At 38.8% G+C, this 22,228-nt stretch overlaps 3 protein-coding genes across 8 annotated transcripts in view; 2 read left to right on the top strand and 1 right to left on the bottom strand.

Annotated features, from left to right (window-relative positions):
* The first annotated feature begins 1,112 nt into the window (after window positions 1-1,112).
* On the top strand, window positions 1,113-1,627 carry LOC120248356 (40S ribosomal protein S18-like). Its single transcript, XM_039256692.1, has one exon. It carries the CDS (start codon window positions 1,135-1,137, stop codon window positions 1,591-1,593), a length of 459 nt encoding a protein of 152 aa, XP_039112623.1. The 5' UTR covers window positions 1,113-1,134; the 3' UTR covers window positions 1,594-1,627.
* Window positions 1,628-2,980: 1,353 nt separating this feature from the next.
* GPR151 (G protein-coupled receptor 151) lies at window positions 2,981-4,240 on the top strand. The gene has a single exon (XM_039256691.1). It carries the CDS (start codon window positions 2,981-2,983, stop codon window positions 4,238-4,240), a length of 1,260 nt encoding a protein of 419 aa, XP_039112622.1.
* Window positions 4,241-7,359: 3,119 nt separating this feature from the next.
* TCERG1 (transcription elongation regulator 1) overlaps window positions 7,360-22,228 on the bottom strand; it is a 60,621-nt gene continuing 45,752 nt past the window's right edge. For 5 of the 6 annotated variants that reach the window (XM_039256686.1, XM_039256687.1, XM_039256688.1 and 2 more), the window contains 7 exons: window positions 18,774-18,924; window positions 14,543-14,707; window positions 14,099-14,281; window positions 12,013-12,192; window positions 11,285-11,368; window positions 9,632-9,732; window positions 7,360-8,426 (listed from right to left, as the gene is read on the bottom strand). In XM_039256686.1, coding sequence (XP_039112617.1) covers window positions 8,225-8,426; window positions 9,632-9,732; window positions 11,285-11,368; window positions 12,013-12,192; window positions 14,099-14,281; window positions 14,543-14,707; window positions 18,774-18,924 — 1,066 coding nt within the window. In that variant the 3' untranslated portion in view covers window positions 7,360-8,224. Of the gene's footprint in view, window positions 8,427-8,707; window positions 8,802-9,631; window positions 9,733-11,284; window positions 11,369-12,012; window positions 12,193-14,098; window positions 14,282-14,542; window positions 14,708-18,773; window positions 18,925-22,228 lie in introns of all 6 variants that reach the window. The other variant, XR_005532560.1, reaches the window with a different exon arrangement.

Below are 22,228 nucleotides of genomic sequence, written 5' to 3'. Positions count from 1 at the left end.
TCATCTACTGGCTGTGTGATCTACAGACCCATGGACAGGTCTCCAGGCCTCGGCGTCACCATCTGTAAGGAGGGTGGAAGTAGCACCATCCCCAGGATTCAGTGCACAGGACGATTAGCACTGGGGTTGATACTTAGGACTCCTCCGATCAATGATTGTTATTATCACTCACCATGCCCTGGGTCTGAGCTATAGGATAAAGTTTGCCCAGCCCTGCTAAGAGATCCCACTTATCTCTGCTTTTATTAAAAGTCACTTAAGCACACCTAAAACTAATATAATACAGTAGGTTAACTACCCTGCAATTTTTTTTAAGCCACTTAAAAGTTTGGCCATCACCTTGCTTTGTCTGATTTTTTCCTTTTTTTAGCGTTTATTCATTTTTGAGAGGGAGAGCGTGAGCAGGGAGGGGGCAGAAAGAGGGAGACACAGAATCCAAAGCAGGCTCCAGGCTCTGAGCTGTCAGCACAGAGCCTGATGGAGGTTCAAACCTGTCTGGGTTTCTTTGAAGTTTAAACTGGCTGAGGTCCTTTGCAAGTTGAAATTAAAAAAAAAAAAAAAAAAAAGTCTATGGCTTATGTTGTTTTATGTTGTTTTCTTACTGCAGCTCAATTTCCAGGGGCTTCCCGTTAACATCACCATCATGGGGGTGTCCTCATGGAAAAGCAGCCTGGGGCCCAGCTAGGCACCTGCAGGGAGGAGTGGCAGCCGCATGAGTATGGAGTGGAGGGACTCCCTGTGTAGGGAGTCCATTTCCAAGCTGGGGAGCCAGCACCAGAGACAGCAAATTCTGAAACTCTCCTTTTCTCCCTACTGACCTCAGATGTCCTCCTTCCCCACCCAGCACATTCCTCTGGTTTGGTCCTTCTAAACTGCAGTCTCTCCCTGGCTGCAAAATTTGTTTTTGTAAATCAGTCTCAGAATAGAATATCCCCTCTCCTGGAGCCAACTGAGCAGTCTAAGAGCAGGGGCAGATCTGCTCTTTACCTATTTTTCTTCTTCCCAAATAACTCTTAAAAGGCGGGGGGGCGCCTGGGTGGCTCAGATGGTTAAGCGTCCGACTTCAGCTCAGGTCATGATCTCGGGTTTCTGAGTTCCACAGGAGGCCTACACACCGCTGCTGGGGCCGCCGCCATGTCTCTCTTCATCCCTGAGAAGTTCCAGCACATCTTGCGAGTACTCAGCACCAATATCGATGGGCAGCGGAAAATAGCCTTTGCCATTTCTGCAATTAAGGGTGTGGGGCAAAGATACGCTCATGTGGTGTTGAGGAAAGTGCACATCGACCTCACCAAGAGGGCAGGAGAGCTCACTGAGGATGAGATGGAACGTGTGATCACTATTATGCAGAATCCACACCAGGATAGGATCCCAGACTGGTTTTTGAACAGAAAAAAGGATGTGAAGGATGAAAAATACAGCCAGGTCCTGGCCAATGGTCTGGACAACAAACTCTGTGAAGACTTGGAACGACTGAAGAAGATTCGGGCCCACAGAGGGTTGTGCCACTTCCGGGGACTTCATGTCCGAGGCTGGCACACCAAGACCACAGGCCGCAGGGGTCGCACTGTGGCTGTGTCCAAGAAGATATAAATCTGTAGGCCTTGTCTGTTAATAAATAGTTTATATATCTAAAAAAAACAAAAACAAAAGAAAAAACAAAATAGACCAGGAAACCCAGCACAGCTTTCCCAATATTCAGGGGCTGCCTATTCTAGCAATTCAAAGCTGAGTTGACTCGGGCTTTGAGGAATTTTTAATGTCATCCCCTGAGTTTCCAGAGACAACTGGTGAAAACACAGCTAGTGCCAGAACCAGGTCAGCCTCCCAGCCCAGCACATTCTGTGCTGGACACAGCATTCCTGGTTCAGCCATGCTTAGAGTAGGGCGCGTCTTTGTGGTAATCCACAAACCCCTTTGCCTGAACAATTCTGGGTCCTCAGCACCTTTCCACGGGCCACCATAGAATTGCAACACTGGTTCTAGAATCATTTTTTTCTGTAAATTTTTTTTCTTTTTCCCACTTTAACATGTAACTTCCTTTAAAATGTCTAAGGCGCCTTCCCCAAAGAAACTGTTTGCTTTGCTTTTACTCCTCCAGTCTCGGGAAGTCCCCTAGGAGGAGCAGCCTAATTCATCATTGGGTGGCCTTCACGATCGTCGTCACTTGCTGAAATGGTATTCAACGTGTTCTAGCCCAGAGTCTAACCATAATCACTCTTAAAGAAACTTGCAATCGTGGGACTGCATTTAGAGTCATGTGTAATTTGAGTTTTCCATAGGCCGTCTCTGCAGTTTTCATCTTCCTTCCCCAGCTCTGCGTTTTGGATCCCAGCCAGCTCCCCGAGGGGTAGGTGGGGTGAAGGCAGCAGCACATCTCCAAAGGGGGCAAAGCAGCCTGGGCTTTTGCTTTAAACCAACCCCCGACGTCCACACCCCCTGGGCACTTGTTAGAAATGCACATTCTTGGGCCCTGCTCCCGACCTGCGGGATCAAGTATGCAGGGAATTCTGGCCCAGGTTTAGGTGTAAAAGACCGACTTGCTCAGATGGTGTGTTTACCGGAACACAAACCACAGTCAAGATTTTAGAAACAGCTGGTGGACAGTAAGTGCCTGACTGGCTCCTGACCCCCCAGGAACATATCCCACTTACATGCATGTTGCCCTCATTCATCATTCATGAGTCTCTGGGGTTCTGACTCCACAGGGCTGCCCATCTGACACGAGGCTTGCTAATGAGCAGCACCCGAGCGCCCCTGCTACCCGCAACTCAGCGTGGCAGAGACGCACCGCATAAGGCAGGGCAGAGTCCACAACCTCCTTCCACACTCTGCTCTCGGGGAAACAAACAAGGGGAGGGCCCAGAGGTGTCATCTGACACGAATGACGGCCTCTTTATTTCCTAGGCAAAAGAGCCGGGGCAGAAAGACAAAAGCGGCTGCCTTCAGTAAGGACGAACTGAGCTGCGTGGGCAAGGTGATGCTGGCAGCTGCCTCTGCAGACTCCAACTCCAGCACCATGAACGGGTCATCGGCTCACCTCCACTTTGCTGGAGGGTACCTGCCCTCTGACTCCAAGGACTGGAGGACCATCGTGCCGGCTCTCTTGGTGGCCGTCTGCCTGGTGGGCTTCATGGGGAACTTTTGTGTGATTGGCGTCCTCCTCCATAGCGCTTGGAAAGGAAAGCCGTCCATGATCCACTCCCTGATTCTGAACCTCAGCCTGGCTGATCTCTCTCTCCTGCTGTTTTCTGCACCCGTCCGGGCTACAGCATACTTCAAAGGCGTCTGGGACCTAGGCTGGTTTGTCTGCAAGTCCTCTGACTGGTTCATCCACACGTGCATGGCGGCCAAGAGCCTGACGATCGTTGCCGTGGCCAAAGTGTGCTTCATGTACGCAAGTGACCCAGCCAAGCAAGTGAGTGTCCACAACTGCACCATCTGGTCAGTGCTGGTGGCCATCTGGGCCGTGGCCAGCCTGCTACCCCTGCCAGAGTGGTTCTTTAGCACCACCAGGCTTCACGCGGGTGTGGAGATGTGCCTCATGGACGTGCCCCCCGTGGCCGAAAGGTTCATGGCAATGTTTGGCAAGCTCTACCCTCTCCTGGCATTTTGCCTTCCGTTACTTTTTGCCAGCTTTTATTTCTGGAGAGCTTATGGCCAGTGTAAGAAACGAGGGACTAAGACTCAAAATCTGAGAAACCAGATGCGCTCCCGACAACTCACAGTGATGCTGCTGAGCATTGCTGTCACATCTGCCGTGCTGTGGCTCCCCGACTGGATTGCTTGGCTGTGGACATGGCATCTGAAGGCTGGAGCCCCGGCGCCACCACAAGGTTTCATAGCCCTGTCTCAAGTCCTGATGTTTTCCATCTCTTCGGCAAATCCTCTCATTTTCCTACTCATGTCCGAAGAGTTCAAGGAAGGCCTGAAAGGCCTGTGGAAATGGATGATGACCAAAAAACAACCAACTGCCTCAGAGTCTCAGAAGACACCGGCTGGTAATTCAGATGTCCCTCCTGACAACATTCCCTCTCCTGGGTCCCCAGCACCCGTACCAGAGAAAGAGAAGCCTGGCTCTCCCTCCTCCAGCGGAGAGAGAACAGAGAAGGCACAGATTCCCATCCTCCCTGATGTAGAGCAGTTTTGGCATGAGAGGGACACAGTCCCTTGTGTACAAGACAATGACCCTACCCCCTGGGAACATGAAGACCAAGAGATGGGAGACTGTGATAAATAGATAAGTTTCCAAGCTAAACAAATTGTGATTATATTTACATGTACTGCCGCTTGTCGATACCGCAGACCTTACCACATAGAACAAGGTCAAATCACTAACCTAGGAACTACAAAAATGCTTCACAGTATGCATTTTAAAAATGTGCCGTTTGTTAAGTATTAGACCGTGTTAGGAGTCGTGTCATGCTGAGGTTTCAGAATTATATCCTGGCTATCCAAGAATTAACTTCAGTGTTGTGTGAAAATGCTTCTGTCACACCTGAATAGAAATTCCAGATACTTTGTCCTTTGTTCACAACTGCTCTTTTACTGGGTACTCCTTTGGGTACTCCTTAGGGTTACCCTGGACTGGCTGAAATAGAGCTTATTTCTGTCAAAGGCTGAGCTCCTTTACTTTTACTTTCTTCCTGAACCTGCTAGCCTTAACTTCACTATCAGACATTCTTTCGCTTAACCAAAGCTCAAAATCAACTTCCACTTCAGAGATTGTAAACACATTAATGAATGTTAGTAAGTTATCTTCATTTGCTTTATAAAAGTTACTTTATGAAAATTCACATAGATTTCCCATGACTGAAGGTTAACAGAATAAGGATCACCACTTTCTTGTGGGCTGATTTCAAACCATGGCTTATTGCGGCTAAGTTTTAAGAAAATCCAAACTTTGCCTTATACTAAAACTTGCTTCACTAGTCTATGTAAAGCCACCTCTGCAAGTCTTCACTTGTGAAGTCTGAGGATTTTAGCACCTTAGCATGACATTCTAAATTCTGATATGGACTAAGAACTTTAAAAACTGCCCTTCCTCTTCCCAATTACCTACACTTCCAGAATGCAGGAGACAAGTACTCTTCCACAAGCTGCTATCAATCTGTTTCTCCTGGTACTTCATTTCTGTCAAGATAAATATAAGCTGTAGTTAATGATAAAGGTATTAATTACTGAAGGCAATCCTCAAATATAAAAAAGGAACAGAGATGGTGATCTTGTTAAATGGTACTAAATGTCCCCTGAATATTGAACTTGAACCCTGCCCGAGTTTTAAAATACCTCAGGGTCTTTGTTATAAAGATGATCAAGAGCAACAAGGAAAAAAATTACTAGGAAAAAATTCCATGGATACAAGACAGAATTTGGTTAAGAATAGAAAACAAACAACAAAAGGGTGATGGAGAAAGGAAAGCACTACTACTAAATTTTGTGTTAACACTTTACCAATATAATTCAAATAAAAGGCAACAACTTCATTTTATAGCCAGCTAAAGCATACCCAATAAAACAATCATTATGATACATTCCTGATTAAATATAAGGACATTTATCCATGATTCTTGATTACTTTATAATGGAACTCTGGGGTATTTTCACTGAGGGGTTCCCTCAGAAAAAAACTGCCATTAGGCCAAGCCATGGAGAACTTAAAATACAAAAATATGCTGTGGAAGGCATTTGTATTTTTTTAAAAATGTCCAGTCTGCGGGTTTTTTGGTATTTTTCTTTTTGTTTTTACAGGTGGTCATGGTTTGCTTTTTAACACAGAAGACAGGGCTGTTTTCACTTTACCTGGTTCATTACAAATTTTTCTTTTAAGGCTCATGAGTTCACAAAGTACAATTTAACCCAAATACCCAAATACTGTTTTGTGAGACAACAGTTAAACAAAGGGATTACCTTGAAAATTGCAGTGAACTATTTGAATTAAAGATTATTCACTATATAATATAGTAAATGTTGGATGTGAGCTTCCAGTGTTTGGCATTTTAACTTGTAAACAAATAAAAACAACCGCTTTACTTCACATAGTTTTGGAGACATAGAACTAGCTGTCTTTGTCTTGAATGCGCCTTTCAAAATCACGTGGCACAAGAGGGCTTTTATGGGAAGGTCAGACCTTAGTACTAACATAGATCTCAGGGCAAACTGTATCATGTACTTTTAAGGAGTTTGCTGGTATGCGCCAAGTCAAGATGCAGATACTGAAACACGTATAATTATGATGACCTTTTCATTAAGAACCTTAAAGAGTGCTGCCTTGATCTTTTAAAGAACTCTGCATAGTAAAGTTTGATTTGTACCTTAAATGAATAGTCAATCCCAAATACTTCAAAACAGAGGTAGGAAATCAGAATAGGTATCACCAAACCAGTTTTTTTCACACTTTCCAACTAACTGTGAGAAACATCAAGTAGTGAGTGGGCAAACATTACTAGGTGGAATTCAAATAAAATACAGCATTCTAGATCTTTCACTTTAGTCAGCCAGTTATATTCGTACAATAGCTGTGCTCCTTTTGGCAAACACTTCAGTTTCATTCCTCACAGAACTTAAAAATCACTCAGTGGGTTTATACAAATGACCTTCAAAAAAAGAGAAAACAAGACCAAAAAAATGGGAAAAATGTCTTGCTGATTATCACCTGTACAGGTTAGGACCTTAGTTAATTCGAGTTTCTTACATACATAATTTCTGTGACACTTAATATGTTTAAGCGAAGTGTAACAGAAGTGTGAATGAGTCTGTATGCATGTGATCTGTGTCTGTGTGCACAGAACGTACAAACAACTGGTATTTCCTCATTGTAGGTTTTGTTGCAATCACAGTAGGTGGGACAGAAAAGGGAAAGTAAGTTATCCAATTAACCTCTTTTTCTTAAACACGAATGTGGCACTCTGAAATGAGAAATCTATGAAGGAAGGAGACAGGAATCTTTAAAGTGGGGAATTACAGCTAGAAAGAGCGAGTGGAGGTCAAAGGTAGGTTTCAGGGCACGAAGTGCAGGACACACCAGAAGGGTGCCAATAAGGCATTCACTGTTGACTGTGTTCATATGAAGAAAAAAACAAGAAAACACACACAAAGACAAAAACATCAGCATCTTCTTGCTATGCAGCAGTAAGATATTGCTAAGAGACTGAGCACCAACATGGTTCTTTACAAATTCCTTTCCTTTCATACTGCAAATAATTTACTATATTCAAGCCTTTAAACACCATGTGATACTTAGGATTTGAAGTCAACTTTCTTTGTTGACTCCAAATTACAGTTGCTATTGCTTTTAAGAACAGGTTTAAAAGAAGTTTCTATTATAAATTATGTAACAATAATCATATACAATCCACATATATAAAAAGGGTTGGTTTATTGTAGTTCAAATACATAAACTGAACATTCAAACATCTTAAAATTAAACTTTAGAAATAAAAGTTTAACATTCAAACTGGAGTATAGTTTACAGGGAACACCCAAGAAAGATAATTTGTTGTCTAATCCAGAATATTGATAAAGATTACTTAATGGTAAATACAACGTGTTTAACCATCAATCCTAGTCTGGCCAACATGTTAGTTATGACCATGGTTCCATACCTGAGAAGAAATTACTAAATAAGTCTTCTCTTCGGCTAAACAAGACTTGGCCTAGAATTCAGAGGGGGTAATCAAAGCACATTAAGTGAACAAACAAAACTAAAGTGTTCTTTAGAGACAAAGGTAAAAGTATGTCCATTATAATAATCTTAACCTCTGGAAGATAAGAATTTTCAGTGTTTTCTCTTTTACCCGCTTTAAAAAACAAAATCAAAATAAAACAAACCCCAACTTAGGTTCTCTTGGAGTCTGTGGTATTTGCATCTCGCAAGTTCAAACCACAAATGCTCTTACGTCTTGCATGTTTAACACTGCTAGAAAGAACATCACCAAAAGTCACTGACTTCCACACCTCATAAAAGGATGATTTTTAGCTTCAAGATTTTAGGTTTACTAGAGACAGCCTATATTTGAGTATGTATGTCAGTCATGCCACACAAAGAAAAGCATAAATTATTTCCAAAGTGTTCTCTGTTCAGAAACTGTTCACGAATGCTTCTCCTTCTGTCCGTCGGATGGTTCTGCAACAGTCTGACTAATGCACACACATGTAAAAACCTGGAAACTGGCTCATGCAAGCGTTGTTGGATTAAGATGCCCCTGCAGAAGAGTACTGAGAACTATTTTGTTGATCGTCTCGTGGGCTCTGACGCTGTGGGAGGTGGGGGTGGGCCCCGGCGATCCAGGTCATCCACGTACGCCACAATCAGTTTCCGCCTCTCCTCTGGCACACAGTCTAGTACTAGGTACCGTTTGTCGTTCTGCAAAATTTTTTCTACATCTTTCAGGTGCTGATCAGACTCCTGGATTAGCTTTTTGGATCTGAAATAAGAAAAGAAGTCCAAGAATTACTGACTGCTGTCCATAGGTCTTTCAGAAATGCGCTGGAAATGTCCATCTAGTTCCTAATTGTGTTTCCATTTTTTTTTTTTTTTTTTTTTTTTTAAGAAAAATTTCACTGCAGTGGTCACCTTTGTAAGTCGCCTCAGCAAAGACTCCAAGGAGTGAAAGGGCCTCAGAAGCTGAATTACCCTCCCACCCCTACTGGCGGTCCCTCCAGATCAGGGCTGAGGGTGGGTGGGTAAATCTTGCCCGTGCTGTACCTGTTCTGTGGATGAACAGAGGACTTCAGTCTGCGGGGCTGCCAATCCCAGCATCTTTCACAAGCTTTCACTTTCACATCTTTCACTAAATTAACTATAAAAATGTAGAAAGAAGTCTTACTTCACATCTAATTTAAAAGCCCAAGCTGATGCAAAACATTAAGGATCCTGACCAAAAAATCCAATGACAAAATACCTAAAAACCACACCCTCAGCACTATCTATCCTCCCGTGCACATACCCTTCATTAATATGTTTCCAATTTTTCTCTTAAAGGAAGAAAAGCTGGAGCATGAAACAATTTCCTGTGCACTGGCTGCTAAGCATCGAGCATCATAAACTTGTTTTCCTGAGGGTATAACGGTTGGGAATGTGGAACAACCGGGCACATTACAGAGAAATCTTGTCTCAAAACTCTGATTTTTATCACTTAAAATTTTTATTTAAAAGTATCCAGCAAATTGCTATTGTCTGGCAATAAAAACTTTTGCTGAGCTATTTTTAAATAAGATGATTTCGAACTTAAGAACTGTTCCACACCACTGAATAGTCCTCACAGGAGGCAGAGACAATGGACAGTGAAGGAATGTTTAAAAAAAATCTCTTCACAGATACAACTCTTATAAAGTTGGGTGTACTCCTAAAAAAGCAGTGAAGTAAAAACAAAAGTGTGTTGAAAAAACTGGATGGGTGGGTAACACAAAATAAGAATTGACATCTGGGCCCTTTCTTTAAAAAAAAAAAAAAAAAAAAAAAAGTAAGGTAGACATGGGCTGTATTTGGCCTTTAATAAAAGTTGGCTTCTTCTTATTCCTAAAAATTAATAATGTCAACATGTGTGTGAATGCATAGAATGCTCTGGCCATTAGAGTAAGGACTAGTAAAGACAATGACTGTGGATATGAAACATTTCGTTGTACACACCTATATGTAATAAATTTGGTCTCTTTCAAAAGCGTCCTGAAGTCAGCTTTGGCTGTGATGTACTTGTCTCTGATGTATTCTTCAAACTCTCTTTGTTTTTTCTGCAAAAGGACAGTAAGATTAAAAAAACAAAAAGTCACAAATTCTACAATTACTATCAATTATTTATTAAACCAGTACTTTATTAAAATTTTTTTTTAATGTTTTTTTATTTATTTCTAGGAGAGAGAGAGAGACAGCGGGAGCAGGGGAGGGTCAGAGAGAGAGTCACAGATTCTGAAACAGGCTCCAGGCTCTGAGCTGGCAGTCAGCACAGAGCCCGACGCGGGGCTCGAACCCACGAACCGCGAGATCATGACCTGAGCGAAAGTCGGACGCTTAACCGACTAAGCCACCTGGGCGCCCCTTAAACCAGTAATTTTTAAGTCACATCATAAATAATTCCAAAGAAAAAGGCTAGAAAGTACATTTTTGTTCATGTAGCATTCATTAAACTGCAAAATGCGCCATGTACATTTTTAAGGCAAAAAGAAGCCAAGAACAAGGAACAATGCAATATATCAGCAGTAGCTAAAACTCAAGGGCTTGCTATGTGCTACGCTGCTTAGGGTTTTATCAGACATTGTTCTTTCATGTTCCTAACAACCTCAAGTGGTAGACACTCTTGAAAATAAAGAAATTAAGGGGTAAATGTGCATTTTCTGTAGACTGTATTTATATCTTCTAACACCAAGACAATAATGTGGTATAACTTCTGGAGAACCCCAACTAACATTCCTAACTCTACTATCTTATCCTGAACATTTAGCTTTTAGTAAGGGAACAGGAATGACAGGTATAATCTCTTTGGGCTAAAAAATAATAATAATTATTATAAAAAAGATCTTAATTTTAATTCTGAACAATCAGAAAAATTAGAAACTAAGACTAGATCTGTCAGCTATCAGTCCACTACTCTTTCCCAGCCATGTGTACTTTGTGGTCCACACATCTACAATCCAACTTAAGGTAAGAAGGGGAAGAATAGTAGATCTATGGGGTTGTACACTCTAGACCTAGAAAAACCAACAAGGAAAGGAGAATGACGGGGAGAGAACAAATGAAAGGCCAAGGGACAAAATAAGACTGCTGTCAGCTACCCCATCCTTGGCATCATTCACTAATTCAGAACCCAGGGGAGTTCCTTTTCCACACAGGAGTCAGAGCGTCCCAGAACAGGGCTCGGCTTCTACAAACTTCATACATCTGCGGTTCTTCGACTGCAGTCTCTGGAGCATGTAACAAGAGATCACATTATGGCATTCTGCTAACATGGCTCCAGTGCTCCGATAGCCTGGTCTCAATGGCCAGCTTGAAATGTAGTGAGACCTGACTATACAATAAATAAAAACTATAGCTTCAATACAGTTCTAACATTCTAAAACAAATGTTTAACCCCAGGGATCAATTTTTGAAGTTTCTACTGTGCTGTCTTATTGATGTATCGTGCAAGGTAAGAAATAGGAATTTAAAATTCAGATTTACTTCTCATACACTTAAAAGTTATTCACTTAAAACCATCAATTGCAGTTTAATCAAAATACTAGTGGTGCTGATTAAGCACACATGTAATATTTATAAACTGACAGTAAATCTCAGACAAAATCCTCTTACCCTGTCACTGGAGGAGAACTTAATGCACCGAGGATCTTCCTTAATGATTTTTTTTACTTCTTTCCATGTGGATGTTAAGGTAATCTTTGAAAGGCAAAAGAAAAAAAAAACACCATTAAAAAAACCCATAAATACAACTCACTTTTATTGCAAAGGTCAAACGGCAGCACATACGGTACACAGTATGCCACACTGACCTGCAATCTCTTGTAATAATGCCCAAATGTAACTGGACTACTTAAGGACAGGAAGGAGCTTTAATACAATTTCTTTCTGTTGCTGGCCACAAGAGTTATATTCATGGTCCTATTTCAAGGTGGCCTAAGACAACCACCTGAAAACCCTGGATCTCCATAGGCAGCACCATAACTTCTGAAGAAACCACCACGAAAAGGAGATCAGGTATCAAGAGAAAACGGAACAACAGAGAGTACAAACCGCCAAAAAAAGGGGGGCCATGGGACCAAACTGAAAATGGAGCAAAAGATGCAATCCATTCAATCTATCCTTAGGATGGATCAAAGATCACAAAGCACAGCAGGAAGTAATTTTTAAATAGTTAAGAATGTCCTTAACATTTTACTTAAAAAAGAGAAAAAAAAACAGAGAAGAAAGTGTCATAAAACCCATGAATCCCAATAGCGATCTAAAGACGATGACACTACACTGTTTTTGGAATTATTCTTGAAGACTCATCTAGACTACAACAGGGAAAATAAGAGACTTACTGCAGAAGTTTCATCCAGAAGTTGCCTAAAGTGCTCCCTCTTCTTTTTGGTAAGTGCTTCAATGTGTTCATTAAAAAGCTTCTCTTTCTCCTCTCTTTCCAACAAGGATCCAGATTCCCAACGGTGATCTTTCCGGAGAGTCCTCCGAGTATCAGACCATGACACATCTGAAGAACGTACCTAAAAAGGTACCAAAATATTATATCACCAAAGACTTATTTTTTCACATTTCAAAAATAAAAGGCTTATTTAGTTAGTTTAGGAATGATACACTTAATAAGGGAAGCTTCTGTTGACTCCAGCTTAAACAGTCACTAAAACTCTGCTTCTTTAAACTAGAAATCACACCTCTCAGAGCTCACCTAAGCTATCAAGTATGGACTCAGAGGTGGAGAAGGATGAAGAGAATGACTTTAGTAGTGCTTAGGCACTCTATTTCACATCTTACCAACCTTCAGTGGGAGAAACAGGTAGAAACAGGAAATATCTTGCTACAGGACTAAAGAGGTGATGGGGGACAAAAACCCTCAACAAATCTTGAGCTCAAATTTGTACTAATCAACTACATACTGGAAGTGGCACTTCCAAGCATAAGCAAGAATTAACATGGTTAATAAGAGAAGACATGACAGATCAGGCTGGTTCAACAACCAGCAGAAGGGTACGCTTCACTGCTGGTGATGGCAATACAAGTTACTGCTAGTTACACCACGGCCAGTGCTAAGAAATATGGGAGGCAGAAAAGACCGAAAGGTAAGAAGGAAGAAAAATATAAAAACACTTCTTTAATCAATATTCATCAAACATCTAAAAACGTGTCAGCTAAGCACGGAGCTTGGTTTCAGAAAAACAAAATAAGACACTATCCCTTCCTTCAAAGGACTCAACTTTTTTAAGAAAGGGGGCAAGTAAGCAAGTAATGGCGATAGCACGTAAGAAGTACTGCAATGTGTATACTGACCACAGGGCAGCACAGGGAACAGTAAAAACAAATCTGCCTTAGATGGAAATCTAAGTATGGTTCATTAGAGGTAAGTGCAGAAAGGCTGGAGCTGAGGGGCAAGAGAGAAAACCAAAGAGGGTACGTAACATGAAGGCGGGGGAGTTAGAGAATGAAGTCATATATTATGCTAAGACGACTGAATTTTAAATGTTTGCAACCACTCAGAATAGAGAGAATCTTCTCTCTCTGAAAGCACCACGGAGAGTGACAAAATCAGATTTGAGTTTTATGATGATTTCCGTGACTGCAATAGAGAGAATGAATTTGGGGGAAAGTAAAGGCAGAGAGACATCAGTGAATGACTGAACTACCCAGGGAACAGAAAGCGGAAACAGAAAACACACGAGCAGAAGCAAGGGAAGAAACCAGAAAAACTGACAGCAGTAATAAACACCAACAAAAGAGCCCTTATGAAAGAGAGAAAAGAAACAGCAGGAGAGACGGTGACACAGAGAGAGGAGAAGACATATAGGACTGCAGAGTGGCCCTGGGGCACTCACTACACAGACAAGACCCTACACACCTCGGCAACCCTGGGGGATGCAGAAGCGTCAAGAAAATTCCAGGATATCTCCTGGGGTCAGTACACCTCCAGTCTAGATCTCATACCATCTACATGTGCAGTAATTCATCATCACAGTGATGACCCAAAATCACCAAGAAAAAGGTTTAATTCTGTTCAGTACACTCTGTTTATTACTATGGCATGTTAAGTGTGTAATAATTTAAGATGACTTCCATCAAGAATAAAAAGTTATCTTTGAGAATGAAAGATTAAACATTTTATATGCACAAAATCACTTCTGAAAATGTTAAATAACTATGGTTTCTTACTCTAATGGTGCTAATAACAAGCAGTCCATTTTAAAACACTTTATAAAACAACTTACCAAATTATATCTCTCAGACTCAATTTAAAGAATATTAAAATTTTCACTAAGGTGACAATAAACTACTTGTAAAAAAAAATTTTTTTTTTAAATTAAAAAAAAAATTTTCACTAAGGTGGCAATCTAAAAAATCTCTAATATCCAGTACTTAAGGGGTGGGGTGGAAGGGTGGGGCAGCAACAGGAATATGTACCATGTCAGACAAAAGAGCCTTGAAATTCTGGATAGCTTCTTCTCGTTTGTGTTGCTCTCTCTCTCGATCTATTTCTTTTGTTTGTTCTGAACGAGCCTTTTGAACCTCTCTTTCTCGTTCTCGAAGGCTTGCCTCAATGCGGGCTTGCCTTTCAAGCTCCTTTTCTTTTTCTGAGTCCAAATTCTGTAAAGTAAAATTACATTATCAAAATATGTTTCCACAGAGTAACTGGTGTGCCAAATATAAAATTTCAAACCTGGGTTTTACCAAGAATATACCTAAACACTGCACCTTGTTTCCAAATCAACTACATGTACTAAAGATCCTTATATTAATTATACCAACAGGAAAAATTCCAAACCCCAAACAGCAGCAAATACCTTTATGATCCAATTAAGAATTTTACTATTCCCTATTTACAGTACAAATAAACCCAACAGTTACCTTGGCTATTTTTTCAATGTACTGTTTGAAAAGGTCTTCTCTCATTGAAGAACTATCCACGGCCTTGTAACGTGGATCACTTTCTACTTTGTCTTTTACTTTACTCCATCGGGACTGACTGTCCAAGTGATGATTAGATAACAGCTCAAAGAAATCTGATTTAATCTGTATTTCAAAACAAATAAGGGGATGGGGGGAAATCTGCCATGAGAAATTCCTCATATGCAAACGTTTACAACCAGAAAAAATTGTTCACTTACCTTAAAGATGAGAACAGTAACTTTTTAAATGCATATATTTATAGTGGAATAAATTTTAGCCAAAAAGAGTATCAGAACACTCTTATTATAAATATAAAAACCAATATACATATAAACTCTCATTTAAAATCTACCAAATTCAAAATAAATCATTTTCTCCACTGAAATTATTCAAATACAGAAAAAATCTTTTTACGTTTACTTTTTCATTTCAGCACTGTTATGTTTTTATAAGAAATAAGAATTTATATTATTTTTAGATCAGATTCAGGGTTATGAACTGACAGTAAACTATACTTTAACATCAAGATAATAAGAATGACTTATTTTAAAAAGCAGATCAACATAATTTCTGTTTGTTACAATAGGGGAATTTAGAAATCGAGGAGCACAAATAAAAAGTCTCATTCATTAGAAACTTGAAACTATACTGTCAAATGTCCAAAAACAAGTAAAAAGCAGAATACATTTTTGTATTTTAATTAAAAAACTCAATACTGCACCCTTATATATAAAACATAGAATTTCTATGGTCATAATTAATCATTACTTTAAAAACTATATTCAGATTTTTGGTACTTTTTAGCCATTAAACATGTATGCTTTACAACTCAAAGCGTTAATGAATAAACATTCTGAGCCAATCAAGTACCAAATCAGTAAAATTACACGAAGGGTATTAAAAGATATTAATCCTTCAGTGGCAACATATACACTACTTAGAACTCCTCTCCCAAACTGTAATTCTTATTTTTTTAAATAGGGAAGAAAGAAAGAAAGAAAGAAAGTATTTATTGTTATGCAAGTCTGAGAAACCTGTTTTAAAATTCAGTATCATTTAAATTATCTTGTACTCCTACAGAGGTAGCTGGTCAATTCAATAAAGAACTCAGACCAGACAAGAACCTCTCTTCCCTGTAGGGATTAAACATGCTGGCTTCCCACCTGATCAAGGGAATGAGAAATCAGAAATGGAATCACATTCTTTCTGTCTATACCAACCCTCTCATTTCCCGAGAGAATTAAAAGAGACGGTAATGTCATTTCTGGAAAACATTTATAAGATTATAAGAAAAGAGTTTCCTCCTTATTAGAGAATTTTTTAAAAGCCAAGTGCTCATCAACTGTGGATTTCTTTTACTACTGAACTTGGCTCTTCCTTCACTTTGTAGAAGTAAAAGGTACTCATAAATCCAGTATTTCCAGACAGTGAAAAAGAAACTATTTGCAATAGTGAAGCAACAAGTTTTCTGTTCATCTTGTCTACTTTGTATCTGACATGATGAACACCAAATTCCTAGATGCCCGTGAAAACTAGAAAGCAAAATTTACAAAATTTATGTTAAATAAAACATGCAAGCTCTATCAAACAGGAATCTCTCCAAGTCATAGGAGTTTATATTGACTTAGGACAACTTTCAAATTTAGACACAAAGCCTATAAAGGATTATCATACAGTTTTTAGAATTTGTGATGTATAAACATTGAGTTTTAAATAAAATTAAATTTTAATTTTCTCTCACTGTGGACATTACCATGACAGGCTATACATGGCTTACCGTAGCTGCTATTTGTATGACAAGAACTATTTAACAACCACATAAATGTCAAATAATGTAAGTTACCACTAGTAGCAATTCAAGACCCTACATTCCCTATTTTTTTTCTCTCCCCAAATCAAAGTACCTTATCATCTAGGCTGTTGGGTTTAACAAGGAAAAACAGTTTCCTTAGCCTAATCTACTGTAACAAAAATACTTAACTCATTCAGAAGTAAATTTAAGTGAGGGAAGAGAAAAATGAACTTCATGAGAGGACTAACTCTCTTATGTGCAACTTCAAATGTGTTTTTCCAAAAGGTATCTTATTTGAACCACATTTTTATAAAAATTGGTTATAACTTATAAAAATTTAAAAACCTTGAAGGTAGCTATTTTGGCAAACAAAACAGTCTAGTGAAAGTAAGCAGAGTTTTAGGGGCATTTTTTATAAAATGGAAAATTACCAGTAAAAGCTGCAAGCGATTTTACTCTTTAGTTTGAAAATGTCTACTGAAAAAGAGTGGGGGCTACTTCACCAAAGTCAATGTCCTTTATACGTGTTTGACTCAGCAAGTAATTACCTTTAAACTTTTATTAATCTGGTCATTAACTGCATTACCTCAATACTACAAACAGTAATTAGAGAATCATGAGAATAAAGAAAGCAAACTCCAATATAGTAGCACCATGCTACCGGCACTAGTCTTACTATTCAATTAGATACAGTTAAAATGTGGTTTAAAAAAAAAAAAACAACAGTAGAGACAATATACTTCATAGGAATAATCATTCAAAGTCATGAAGAAAGTAATAAAACTTCATTAACCAGCTACTTCTCAGACTGTGAATATACTATATGTAAACCCTTCAGTTTTGTTTCCATGGCCTAGTTAGTAATTTTGCATTCCTTACATTGGCTGAGTCCGTTTCACTTCAGTAATTTCCTGCCTCTTTTAAAAAGGTACCAAGCCAAAACTATAACTTAGAGAATTATTTTACAATCAAAAGAAAATAAAGCTGAATATACTAGATTTATTCAGATGCAATATCTATTTAATTCATTTTAATTAAACACATTCTGGGCACAACTCTCATCACTTCATAAGGAAAAAGACTAAAAAAATGTAAAGTACCGGAACTGCGGGAGGCTAAAGTCACCACACAGAGATACCAATTCTTTCCTCACTAGGGAATCCCATAATACTTTGCGTATCAGTGATTGACAGCTGTCAGACTGAACTGATTGACAGGCCGCACAGCACAAAACTGTAAAGTCTATCCACTTGTTATAAAACAGAATACACAAAATAGTTACAAAAAAGTGTTTAGAAAAAGAACATTAGTTACAAATGCAAAGAGAAAAACATTCAATTTGTATAAAAGCAATCACACAGTTAACTATTTATTTTACTTGGTATTCTTTAATCAAACAGGCTATTACTAAAAGTCAAAAGTAGCAAACAATAAATTAACACGATTCTATTTCAGCATACACAACGTTTACAAAGAACTCAATTCTGCACATTTCCTGAGAAGCATAATCATTTGCAAGAAAAAAAAAGTTAATAGTGAAATAATTCTGGAAGAATCTACATTGAAGCCCAATAAATTAGATAATCAGGAAATATCAGATATTTCTGACAAATGTTATTTCATCCAATAGTGTTGCTATTTACAGTGTAAGAGGCTTGAGCCCATTAAGAATGGTATTACTTCCCTAACAACATTCCTTATAGAATTTGTGATGTTCTAACTCTGGAATAAGAGCCCATTTTGAATGTCAAAAATGATTAGGCTTCAGAGGTTCTTCTCCCCCACTCACAAAGTGCACAGGCATACTGAGGAGACTGTGGCTGTGGGTGCTGAGGGCTCACATACCGCCTGTGCCATCCCCACCTGTCTGCCTCTCCGGTGCTGGGCTCCTCTCCACTCCCGACACCACTATCAACTGACATTTGGAATTCATTAATCTTTAATAGCTGACCTTTATTTCTGATAAGCAATAATTTATATGTAAGATATGTTTACTAAAAGATTAGAAAGTCACTAAAATGCTATCTTTTAGAAGGCAAAAAAGATTTAAAAAAAAAAAACAACCTTTTAAAAATTTAAAGGTTACCGCTTATTAAGAATCCTGAATCTCAGCAGGCACCAGCGAGTACACAGATCTAAGAGTCAGTTCTAGATGCACTGGGCAAACTCAGTATTAATAAAATTTGAAGCAAATCTACGTACTTTAGTAAAGTTATTAAAATAAGCATTATGGGAAGTACAGGGACAGAATACACACATACAAACAAATCTAAAAGTGAACTTACAAAGCTAAAAAGTAACTGTGGGTCCTGTGATCTATGCCCATGAATGAGATTAGAAACACGGCCCCAGCTTAGTTCCTTCCCATTCACACTCCTGTCAGTCACCTCCTCTTACCTTCTCACCTCTGGTCTTCGAATCTTCTTTCTCTTTCTTTCTTGCAGCTGCCACAAATTCATTAAACAAGGCTTCTCGATCTTTCATCTTTTCAATTGCTTTGAATCTTGAATCTTTAGCATGCTTGGCTGCAAATTCACTAAAAGTAGCTCTGTAACAAAACGGCAAGTGTGCTAACTTTGGTAGAGCTATTTCTGCTTGTAGAAAGGTATAGCAGATGACACCATTTTCCAGCAAGAATATGTGCCAAAGACTCTCTGAGTCCCATTATCTGCCTAAAGAGTGAACAATGAGCTACAGAAAGGAGTAAAAAGGGGCTAAAGGGTGAAAATGTGGTTAGTGATTTGTACGCTATGAGCATGATACTAGGGAACAACACATCAGAAAGCGAAAAAAGTTATGTGCTTCAAGACACTTCAGAGCTCATCTATTTCCACACTAAGAGGCTGAGTCTTGCTTCTCGCCATGGTGGAATACCTACTGAATTAGATCTCCCCCTTCTAGACACAACTGTGAGAGAGGACAAAATATATGAGGCAAATGATTTCAAAATAGTGGACAAAAGGTAGAGTAGTAAGACTGAGGAAAGGCCCACTGCCCTAGGCTGCAGAACAATTTCCCAAGGTGCAGAGAGCTGAGTCCAAGCAGAGTACAGTGATCCCAATAGCCACAAGTATAAAGATCAGTGTCTGGGTGTTAAAATGGCAGAGGAAGAAGCTCTAGAGAGAGAGAACCCCGTAAATATACCACAAGGCGATTCCCCATGAACAGATGGCCAAGGTTGAAGGGTACGAGAGCAGGGAAAGACCACGCCCCTGCCAAAGTGCTACCTGGTTGAGCAAAAAATAAATGTTAGAAACTGAGTGGTGCAGACAAAAAACAGCATTAGGACACTAAAGTCCACAAAAGCTTCACAAGGGAGACAAAGGTGGACTGTTGAGAAACTTCCACCTTCTGAGATCCACACTAACAAAGCCTTAAATAAAAGCTAAATTAAGCTAATCAGGCTGTAACTGAACTGCCTGCGAAAACAAAGATCCACTCTTCAGAGTAAGGGAACAGATTTCAGAGTCTCTATAATCCACTATTTCCAATATTCAATCAGAAAACACTAAACATACAAAGAATGTATAAGCCAAATCAAAAAAACTTTTCATGCAACAGAAACTGAACCCCACATGCCCAGGTGCTGTTCTGGCAAGGACAAATTCTTTAAAAATATTATAATTATACTGAAAGAGTTTAAGAAAAATAGATGCAAAGAACTAAAAACATGGCCTTAAGGAACGAATAAAAGGGGAGTTTCAATAAACACAAAGAAAATAGGAAAAAAGAACCTAAAACTAACTGAAAGGAAAAATTCATTGGATGGGCTTAACAAAAGAAGAGACCTATAGTAACGAGCCAGTGACTCCAAATGAGAGCAGTAACAGTAAAGCAAAAGAATACACACACACACACACACACACACACACACAATTAGGGGAGACGGGGAATTGTCATGGGGACATGTCAGATAATTAGAATTCCGAAAGAGAAAAGAGAGAATCAGAAAAGAAAAAATGCTGATCAAAAATTTTCTAAATGTGTTCAAAACATCAATGCATAGATCCAAAAAGCAAAGCAAACTGCCAAGAAGTCTAAAGAAAAAGATGAGGCCTATGGGGGATAATAAGGCTCAGCGTAAAAAAATTTTCTTCACAAATAAAAGGCATTTACAAAGCTTTCATACATTTGGATGTATTTCAATATTTGAAACTTTACCTTACATAATAATTTGTTTGTGTAATAAATACTCCCATATTTAACAAGTTTGTAGAAGGGAAAGACATATCTTACCTTGTCCCTTTAAAACCTACTTAACTATTTCAACACAAATATAAAACACATCTTCTTATGTGTTAAAACAAACATTACACTACAACTTTCATTATAAAGAAAAAACTGGTTAACTTCAGAATTTAGAATTTAAAACATCAAATGAAGATTTGGAGTACCATTCACAGCTAACATTGCTATTTTAAAGCTTTGTTAACGAAACCTAGATTCTAATAGTCTTTTACATATAACTGTTATTACTCACAATACGTAATTTCATTAATTCAACATTTTTAACAACAGGATATATTGCAACCTAGTTTGAATAATGGATATGTAACCTTAATAAAAGTTTAAATAAAAATGTGTATCCCCAAAATGGATCACATACATCTAAGTCCACTAAATCTGTTTTGTTTTCATGATAAATTAAGCACCGTGCATTATAATTTTTAGAGAATTACTACTAGGATTAAAGAATATACCTGTTTTTAAAATGTAAAATTTGGGCCCCTGCCTCAGTCAGTTAAGCATCCAACTTCGGCTCAGATCTGTGCTCTGACCCTCCTGTGCTCTGTCTCTCTCTCTCAAAAATAAACATTAAAGGGGCACCTGGGTGGTTCAGTTGGTTAAGCATTTGGGTTTAGCTCAGATCATGATCTCGCCATTGAAGAGTTCAAGCCCCTCATCAGGCTCTGTGATGACAGCTCAGAACCTGGAGCCTGATTCAGATTCTATGTCTCCCTCTCTTTCTGCCCCTCCCTGCTTGCACTCTGCCTCTCTTTCAAAAATAAACAAACACTAAAAAATAGTTTTTTAAATAAAATAAACATTAACAAATTAAAAATGAAAAATAAAATGTAAAATCAATTTCTAAAAGTGATAATTTATTTTACATGTATTTATATAATTTGTAGTAAAATAATTATTTTTCTCTAGAAAAGACTAAAATGAAGTTTTACTATTAGATTCTGATTTTTATATAACTTACTTCTTCACTCCAAAAAGGGCTGCTTGGTAACAGACATGTTACCCTTTTTCTTACTCTGAGCTGAGGGTGGTTAAAAGTGGTAGGAGATTGGGAAGTGACCAGGAACTGACTCTAGGAGATATGCTTTGAAATTTCATTCCATCCAAAAAGTAAGATATTGAAACAGGCACTAGATTCTCCACATTTTTTCCCCTTGGAATAAACGTCAATGCTTTTGATCTACAAACTCTAGTTGTGATACAGTCTCTTCACATTTCAAAGAGAATTTAAGGTAATGGACATATTTTCTCAATTTTAAGTTTCTCCTCATTTCCTGCTACTTTCTAAATTTGGTCCTAATCCCTATGGCCGCATTAAATGTTATCAATACAGCAATACTGCACAATGTCCTAAGTGCTAAGACTTCTAGTTATGTGTCTCATGGCTTTATTTTCTGAAGTAACCTGCAAGGTACAGCTTGCTCCAACAATTCTATCAGCCCCAAATTTGAGAGCACCCATCTGTAGGGCAGCGGCAGAGAACAAGACTTAATTTGTCAAATCCACAAAATGGAAATCTCTTTGGGGTCTCAGTTATTGTCAGATCAATCCATAATGGTTTTAATAAATAAAAGTATTTTGCTGAATCATTTGAAAATAAGCTGTAG

Source organism: Hyaena hyaena, unplaced genomic scaffold (genome assembly GCF_003009895.1).
Source record: "Hyaena hyaena isolate Hyena2069 unplaced genomic scaffold, ASM300989v1 scaffold_585, whole genome shotgun sequence".
In the NCBI taxonomy this organism is placed as follows: Eukaryota; Metazoa; Chordata; class Mammalia; order Carnivora; family Hyaenidae; genus Hyaena; species Hyaena hyaena.
This window is presented reverse-complemented; position numbering and strand designations above follow the sequence as displayed.